This window comes from Tigriopus californicus, chromosome 11 (genome assembly GCF_007210705.1).
Source record: "Tigriopus californicus strain San Diego chromosome 11, Tcal_SD_v2.1, whole genome shotgun sequence".
NCBI lineage: Eukaryota > Metazoa > Arthropoda > Copepoda > Harpacticoida > Harpacticidae > Tigriopus > Tigriopus californicus.
The window spans coordinates 8058723-8067676 of record NC_081450.1 but is presented as its reverse complement, the minus strand read 5'-3'; the positions used below and the strand labels follow the sequence as shown (position 1 = coordinate 8067676).

Sequence of the window (8954 nt, the reverse complement as noted above, 5' to 3'; positions counted from 1 at the left end):
GCTGCCACACGTAATTGTTGTATGGGAAGTTCCTCTTAAGCCATGGTTTGACCTTTGATTTTAAAAGATTAAGATAAACCTCTTGATTGACCTTGAGTCCAGCTTCAATGAAAATGGGCGGGCAGGTGAGGCCGTTGCTGGCAATGATGCCCAACACCATGACTCCTTGAGGATGCTTGGTCCGGTTTACCGGAGCTGGTAAAGATCCTGCCTGAACAATCATCCGGTCATTTCTGCGATTATAAGACTGATCCACTGTAAAAATCTTCTTATCGGAGAAGATCTTCACTTTGGACGAATTGGCTGACCTTTTCATCCATGACAGAATGGTTTGACATCTTTGCAGGCGAAGGACCCTGACCCTCTCAGTGATGAGTTGACGTGGAGGACGTGTCAGGGACTTCATTCCAAGGTCGTCTTTGACAGTGGTCCGGATTGTCTTCTCATCACAACCAAACTTCTTTGCCATCTTCCTCATGGACTTGGTTGGGTCCTTGTCGATTTCGGTCTTAACGGCCCTGATAAATTTCTTGGTCCTCTTTTTTGACTTTATTGGCTTTCGGGACTTCCGGCTGACATCTTTGGATCCAAGTCTTGCATTGATCACACGTCTGACAGTGGTGATATTGGCCCCCGTGAGCTTGGCAATGGCCTTTTTGTCAGCTCCTGCGCAAGCCATATCGAGGATGCTCTGACGTCTTGCCTCCATACTCATTTGAATTGGTTTTAATCAAAAATCTTTAGAAATTGTTTATTATTTACGAATGCCAAAGGACAATGAAAACAAAAATTTGGCGCGAAATTTCAAAATTTGAAGTCAACAGATCATTTTAAAGATATCGGGCATTTGAACTTCCGCACCCTGTATATAAATAAAAGTCAAGTAAAATGAATAATCTTTTCGTCTTGAACTGCTGGGATTCCAATCCTGGTAGCGGTAAGGAAGTCCGCAAAAAAAATATAAAAATAATAATTGAACAATGACCCCGAGAAAGAAAACAAATTAGAACATTGGTTCTAATTAATCCGGATTCATGAGGGCCTGAAAGTAGTTTTAGGTCCAATGATTTGCTGATGGTCTAGATTTCAAAATTTGGATCCTGCAAATGCTTAAGCTGATTTCATTTGCTTATTTGGTAGCCTGCCATCTGATGGTGGATGTCTCAATCGAGGTAAATTCTCTGATCCGTTATCACAACCAACATCATTCATTACCTCACCCTCGGGAATGACCACAGATTCGTCCATTGAAGCTTTTAAAGCAACAACTCATGCTATAATTTAATCACTGCAAAGAAGCTTCGAAATTCTTTGGCATAACCCTACGACTGCTAGACATACGTAGAACGGTTGAAGGTATCTGATTTGATAACGTATGATAGATTGCTTTTTTAGTCCATAACCTATAGAATCATTCTATTTGTTCAAACACAGGATGTGGCACTACCAAGAAAATAGCAGGTCATAGGGATAGTAAATTGATTTTAATGCAATCTAAAAGTTCTTGCTGTTGACGAAAACGTGGTTAACGGTATTACAAATATCAATTTTTGTCCAAAGTGTAAATAAATAAAATAACTTGTAAGTCAAATTTCGCTGTATACTGAAGGTATTTTTCAAAAGCACGGTTCAAAATATCAGTAACAGATTAACGGGCTTTGGGTATTGGGACATTGAGGCGGAAGAAAATGACTTCATGACCTCTTTTTGGGATGTCATTTGAACTTTACGGTCTTAATAACTCTTTGTTAAGGGATTACATTACAGATTCAAGTCATTTATCCGGGACAGAAAATGTTCATTTAAAATTGATTTTTCATAACATGCCATATTTTCACTAATTAACAAACATAAAACAACTGTATAGCATGAAAAAACTGTTCTTGGCTCATTTTTGTTAATTTCACATTTTCTAATTTTACACATGCTTTTTCGAAACCGTAGAAATATTTTTGGACTAATATTATGAGTTGCAGTTGGTTTGTTAATGCCTTCATTCTATTGAATGTTCTCCCGTTAACGCGCAAATTGATCCAACGACTTGCCTTTCAGTGTCTTTGTAGGAGTATTTGTGGTAATAGTAGTAGTTGCTTTTGTTGTTGTTGTTGTGGTTGTGGTTGTGGTGGTGGTGGTGGTGTCGATATCAGTGGTATCTAATTCCAGTCCAATTGGTGGTTTGACAACGTCAGGACATGAACTGACATTGATGGTAACATCCATCCCATTTTCGCTTTTGGCCATTCCGGTCAGGTATGATAAGACAAATCTTGTCGGGGTAGTGTCATTATCTCAAACAAAAATGTTTTTCGCCCTTGTTTGCCACATCCACAGCTGGATGAATTCGTTGAACTAAAAAATTGGAAAGTACAAAATATGGATTAATCTCCCGCAATTCACTTTCGGACATTTGATGGAACCTACCACTAAGTGTTGACTAATCCACGGAATTCTAGGGATATGGACTGCAAACGGAAGCAAAAATATCCTATCTCCTAAACCGCTCATCTTATTCCAAATAAGCACTTCATACGACCACAAGATCTTGTTGCATAGGTGAACTCAGCCAAGTTTGAGCCTGAACCTATACTTAGGGAACTCAGGAGACATGTTCAAAGTTATGTAGTAAACACTACATAAAATTTGAATTTTCGGCCTGCTCTTAGGACAGCTACAAAAGCTTTTGAAAACATAACTTTGAAACGATCGGCTTTGCATGTAAATGATATAAAATTGACCTACCGTCAATTGAGGAGATCTACGTTTCTTATTCTTTTACTTTAATTCGAAAAGTGGCTCAGAGTGGCTATGACCAACAGCATTTGCCGGGAAGCTCGTTCGTAGTCCATATTTCTAGAAGTCCGTGACAAATCCAAGATGCTAAATATAACATTAAGCATTATAAAGTGAAAAATCCCCACTTACAAAGATCATCGTCATTAATCATCACCAATTTGGACCAATTTGCTGCAATTCAAGCTAAAGTGAGGTCTTGGGCAATTTTCCTTGAGGTTGAGGAGATCTATCAGGAAAAGTACGACCGCATACAAATTAGAATTGGAGCCAGCGATGGCAAAAATCGACTTTGGAGGAATTTCTGCCTTTCCTAACACGTCATGGCAGAAAATGGCAGAAAGTGGCAAAAAAATGGCAGAGAGTGGCAAAAATTGGTAGAAAGTGGCAAAAAATGGTAGAAAGTGGCAGTCCAAAGCCCAATTTAGCCATTACTGGTAGGAACCCAGAACTTATTTGCAGTCATAATGCCTAAGATTCATTATTGACAATAAGAGTGTTTTTTATAATGACGACTCAAAAGGGTTAGGCGTGTCAGGGTAAATTGATCTTTCAGACCTAGACACCGGATTTTGGACGATTTGCACCTAACCTTTTGGTTGCAAGGGCCTGGTGGCAGCAATGGCAAAAATCGACTTTGAAGGAATTTCTGCCATTTTCTACCATGTCATGGCAGAAAGGTGCAGGAAGAGGCAAAAAAGGCAGAAAGTGGTAGGAAATGGTGGAAGATGGTCCAAAATGGCCGCCAAAGCTTGAAGTGCTTGACCCAAATATGGCTTATAATAACAAAACATTAAGGGGCATTCCACGTCAAGTGTTCACACTTTCCCGACATCAAGGTCACAGAATCTCATGAAAATTGACACATTCAATAACTAGATTAAAGTTAAGTTCACAAACCAAATTCAGTCCCATGGGATTAACATGGCCTATTCTATAACCGTGGCCATTTTGACCAAACCGCTTGACCACCCATGTTTGATCAGCCATAACTTCGGCTGTCGTTATCCAATCAAAATGAATCTGGTATCAAAATACTCCTGAAAGCATGGCCTTTTGATTGAATGCTGATAAACAGATGTCCAATAGAAAATTTGACGAGTAATGCCCTTATTTAACCTTTCAGCTTTGGAAAACCGCAATCCGGATTTCGCAATTTTTTTGCGCTTATATGGCCCTATGTATTGGCGAGCACAATCCGCCGTGTTTCCCTTTTCCCATGCGCAGCTAACCAAGGGACACGTCATCCAGAAGGCTTGGAGTGTATCAAGAAGTGTTTTTATAAGGAGTGCTATGTTTAGGAACTATTTGGAAACTCACATTACGATGAGAGCATACATACAAGTTGTTTCTTTCGCAAGCCAAATGGGTGGTAGGAAGAGAAACCATTTTTAAAGTATCCTCTCAAATCATAGTTTTTGGGCACTTTTATAACACAGATGAATTCAAATCTGCATCATTCAGTCGAGAATTGGTCGTGCTGGGTCAAAAAGGAAGAATCCAGGCAATAAGCCAATGCCAATCCACCCGTCCCTCCGAGCGGTTATCCTCTCTGACTATCTCACCGCTCTCGTTCTCTTCCCTCAATCACGTACTTTTCGAGACGTGGACTGCGAACGGAAGCCAAAATTTTGTATCTCCCACACCGTTCATCCAATTCCAAATAAGCACTTCATACGACCACAAGATCTTGATGAAAAGACAACCTGGGCCAAATTCGAACCCAAACCTAATGGTGCGTCTATACGAGAAACATTCTGTCACAAAGTTTGCCTAACAATATCGGAAATGTTTGGTATTTGACAAACAGTTCATTTCTGAGCCGTCTACAAGTGAAACTACCCGATCAAAACGGTTTGACAAATATTTTGATTTAGATTTCTAATCAGATGAACTTGCAAGTGATCGTATATTTCCCAATGGGTCTTTCATTCAATATTTATGTTATGCATGGTAAACAAGATGATTAGTATAATGAATATAGGGAAAACTAAGGTATGCAATTTGAAAAAAACACCGATGTTCACTATCATGATGAGAATGTTTTGCTTTCCAAAAAGGTCCTTTATTTTGCGAATTTCAATCTGTGCGGTCATATGTTGGCTGAAACCGATTACTAATACTTGAAGGCATGTTTTGCCCTGTTCTATGAACTATACCATAAGCAACCCGATGATTGACTTTTAATAACATTTTTGCTTTTCGAAAGGTTTTCGAAATTTATTTGGACTATAGATCATTGACCAATTGTTTGGAAACGAAAACCCGACCAATTTTCCAACTAATTATAATCGTGAATAAATGGACAACAGTTCTCCAATAATATGATAAACTATTTAATAGCAGAGTACGGGTCGAAATATGACGATATATAGTCCAAAGGTCATGTCAGAAACGTAAACACAAATATAGTAAGAGCATTAAACATGATAAAGACAATTTGAATAGTTATATGCAGTTAACATTACAGATGGCATTGATTAAAAAGAGTTGAGTTTTATAGAACAAATAAGAACCCGCTCACAAGAACAGACCGCATTTCCCAGGGACGGTGATGGTCATGGGCGGCATTAAGGTCATGAGTCAGTGGGTAGGACTCGATCTGTTGAGATCCGACTGATCTGGCTTTCACGGCTAAAATTGGCGGGCAGGGAAATGGACGAAAGAGCAGCCAAAAGTGGCTGGCTGGTCTGGAGGCTGGGGTCTCAAGGGTGTATGTACGTAGAGGACCGATCATGGGCTTGTGTGTCGGCCGAGGGCTGACTATTAACCGGCCAAGCACCTCCAGGTATGGGCCGATGATTCCGTTGTCTCAATCGGAACTTCAATTGGATCAGTCTTCTTTGGGCGAGGTCAAGGAATTCATCCATCCATTCCATCGAGCTTTGGGTTGGCTCACTCAAGTCTTGCTCACAGACGGATGCAAAAGAAGGGGCCGGGACCACGACAGGGCTGAGCCCGAGGACAGGCCCAGGGTGGGTGGGTTTACTGGGGTCGACACTTTCATTGTCTGGACGGGAGGAGATGAATCCAGATTCCGGAGATAGGTGTTGGTTGGTTGATCGATCGATCGATCATCATTTCAAACGGACTTTCAGAGTCCGATTTCGGTACTTAAGCTGCGTCATTATCAATTTGGAGCATTGCGTTACGGAATCATCACTGCCATCCTCAACACCATGATCCATCCAAAGAAGATGACGGACTTTTTCACCCTTACCTTACATGCGTCTCGTTTTTGATTAGATAGGAATGGATTGAACCATTGCAATTTAATTTCAATTCCTTTCCAAAGCAATGAGTTTACCTAGGCCCCAGATCCAAACCAACTTTCTAATATTTCTATTTAAAGCTACCTATTTTGAATCTGGTAGTGTTGTGATTGCAGATAAGGATGCCTGAAGAGTAACTTAAGTCTTAGAACTAACTCTTAAAGAACAAGTATTTACAAAAATGTGATTAGTTTGGGTCTGGGATCCATGTAAACTCAGTGTTTTGGAACAGAATTGAAGGTTCAAAATTAGCTGCAATGGTGCTCTGACCTCATTGTTGCATTCTTTAAATACAGGGCACCAGGATTGAGTGCAAAGAGAATGAAACTATGTAAGACCAGTATTTAAATTAGTGAAACAGGCTGAGTTGTAATTTCTCTCAAATGTTTGTAAAATGTGACAAGCACCACCCACTATCTTTGTGAATTAACTTGAATGAAGTTTTACTCACTTCACAAACTTAGAATATTAAAAATCATTGACAATTGATACAAGAACAAACATATCTAAAGACCTTTGCCTTAGGAACAAGGTGAACAAAGCCTTTTTCATAAGTCCACAGGGCTTTATCATATGGTTGTTGTATGTGTACACATGTATGAAACTGAGCATGCCATCTTTAGCTTTAAACCAAATAACTAGTCCATAATCAAGGAATCTTCAAATTCTTCACAATGAGGTTTCGGCAAGGTCCCTGAGGGACGTGGTCCATGGTTTGATCTTTGGAAAAATCCGCTACTGCTTGGCAATTTACTTACAAGCGCGTTTCACTGAACAAGACCCAGTCAACACCTCTCAAAATCAACTCCAGATTGCTCTTAATGACGTAATGCGCTTCTTGTCGGGAAAAACAAGACACAACTATATTAGAATTGAGCAACTTTTCTCCGTCAATGGCTTCCATTCATTGAACCAAATGGCAATTCAGAGCTATTTGGTGGAAGTTTGGAAAATTCTCAATAATCAAACAAAAGGAATAGGTAAGTCTTTTCTGCCTGTAGTTGATCTTCCCATAGCCACTCAAAGCACAATAAGACATGACCTTTGGCCTCCTGCCAATGCTGTCAAACTGTGCAATGCTCTCCCTGTTGAATCTCAAACTGTCCAAAAAAATTAGCGCTTTCAAGTCCGCCATCAACCAGTTGCTGCCTATTTATACACTGTGATATGCTACCTCAAACTGCATGTCCTAGTCACTAACCAATCCAGACCTGATTGGTGTCACATGTACCAAAGATGAACTCACAATGAAAAAAGTACCTGTAATTATAAATACATTCAAAACAAAAATGAAATCAAGTTATTAACCCCTCGGTTCCTTTTAGTCTGTGGTTGGTATGGGTTGGTCTTGTTATATTGAAAGTAACAAGGGTGGGGCTTCATGAAAACTTTCAGGGTGTGCATCAAAACCATCCATCCAACGTAATGCCACGTTTTTGTAATCACGCAACTAAAGTACCAAAATCGGACTCGGAAAGTCCGTTTGAATAATCATTCAACCTTCGATAGGAGATGGAAGTGTGACTACTGAATTAAGAGGGGATGGGATGACATCTGATGACTTTGAACATTGATTGACAATTCCAGCCCCCTTCATACTCCAAGTTGGGGTTATCGTGCGTCAAAATGAACCACAATCAATACCATTTATAAACCATCATGGATCGAATGAGTTAAGTTGTGTACTGGCTGAAAATAGACACCTTGGTTCGAAGGGCTGGGAAGGATGCTGTCGTCCATGAAATATTTGCTCTTTGGCAAACAAACTTTAAACATGTTCAAATCGAGAAATGTTTGTAAAATACTTGTGAAACGGCAAACAATGTTTGTCAAATGGCTAATTATTTGCCGAATTATTTGTCGTGTAGACGCACCATAAGCTTATGACAATTTACAAATCGGTGTTTTTTCAAATTTCATTACTCAGGTTTCCCTATGTTCATTATATTAATCATCTTGTTTACCGGGCAAAACGTAAATATTGAATGAAAGACCCATTGAGAAATGATACAATCACTTGCAAGTTTAAATGATTAGAAATCTAATCAAAATATTTGTCAAACCGTTTTGATCGGGTAGTTTCACGTGCAGACGGCTCAGATATGAACTGTTTGTCAAATACCAAACATTTCCGAAATTGGTGGGCAATCTTTGTGACAAATAATTCGGCAAATAATTAGCCGTTTCACAAACATTGCTTGGGATTTCACAAGCATTTCACAAACATTTCTCGATTTCAACATGTTTAAAGATTGTTTGCCAAAGAGCAAATATTTCATGGACGACAGCATCCTCCCCAGCCCTTCGAACCAAGGTGTCCATTTTCAAACAGTACACAACTTAACCAATTCGATCCATGATGGTTTAAGACAAAGAAAAATGTATTGATTGTGGTTCATTTTGACGCACGATAACCTCAACTTAGATTATGAAGGGGCCTGGAATTGTCAACCAATGTTCAAAGTCATCAGATGTCATCCCATCCCCTCTTAATTCAGTAGTCACACTTCCATCACCATCGAGGATTGTATGATGATCGATCCATCGAGATAAACGTTATTCTCCACCGATTAGTTGGCGGTGCTCATTCTTAATTTGTGACAAACTGTTAGAAAGCTTTGGAGAGAGACCTAAAAGGCTATTAATATCGTGTTAGGTTAGGTTAGGTTGGGTTAGCTTAGCTTAGGTAAGGTTAGGTTAGGGTTAGATAAGGTTAGGTTAAGTTTAAAAAAGTAGCACCGCCAACTAATCGATGGAGAATAACGTTTACCATCGATCGATCAACCAATCAACACCTATCTCCGGAATCAGGATTCATCTCCTCCCGTCCAAACAATGAAAGTGTCGACCCCAGTAAACCCACCCACCCTGGGCCTGTCCTCGGGCTCAGCC

The 8954-nt window shown here is 39.8% G+C and overlaps 2 protein-coding genes across 2 annotated transcripts in view; both read right to left on the bottom strand.

Moving 5' to 3' along the window:
- Positions 1-2077, bottom strand: part of LOC131889868 (probable serine/threonine-protein kinase DDB_G0268078) — a gene marked incomplete at its 5' end in the record, with an annotated part of 87958 nt that extends 85881 nt beyond the window's left edge. The window contains 1 exon segment of the mRNA XM_059239082.1: positions 2046-2077. Coding sequence (XP_059095065.1) covers positions 2046-2077 — 32 coding nt within the window.
- Positions 8-1085, bottom strand: LOC131889871 (uncharacterized). The gene is made up of 2 exons (XM_059239086.1): positions 309-1085; positions 8-211 (listed from the first exon to the last, which is right to left on the bottom strand). The coding sequence occupies exons 1-2, from the start codon at positions 713-715 to the stop codon at positions 187-189; spliced, it is 432 nt and encodes a 143-aa protein (XP_059095069.1). The 5' UTR covers positions 716-1085; the 3' UTR covers positions 8-186.
- Positions 2078-8954: the final 6877 nt, after the last annotated feature.

Bases quoted from the DNA above. Each gene is read 5' to 3' on its own strand.
- LOC131889871 (XM_059239086.1), bottom strand. From the start codon at position 715: ATGAGTATGGAGGCAAGACGTCAGAGCATCCTCGATATGGCTTGCGCA. The intron at 212-308 runs GTCAGCCAATTC...ATGATTGTTCAG, and splicing joins ATTCTGTCATGGATGAAAAG to GCAGGATCTTTACCAGCTCC.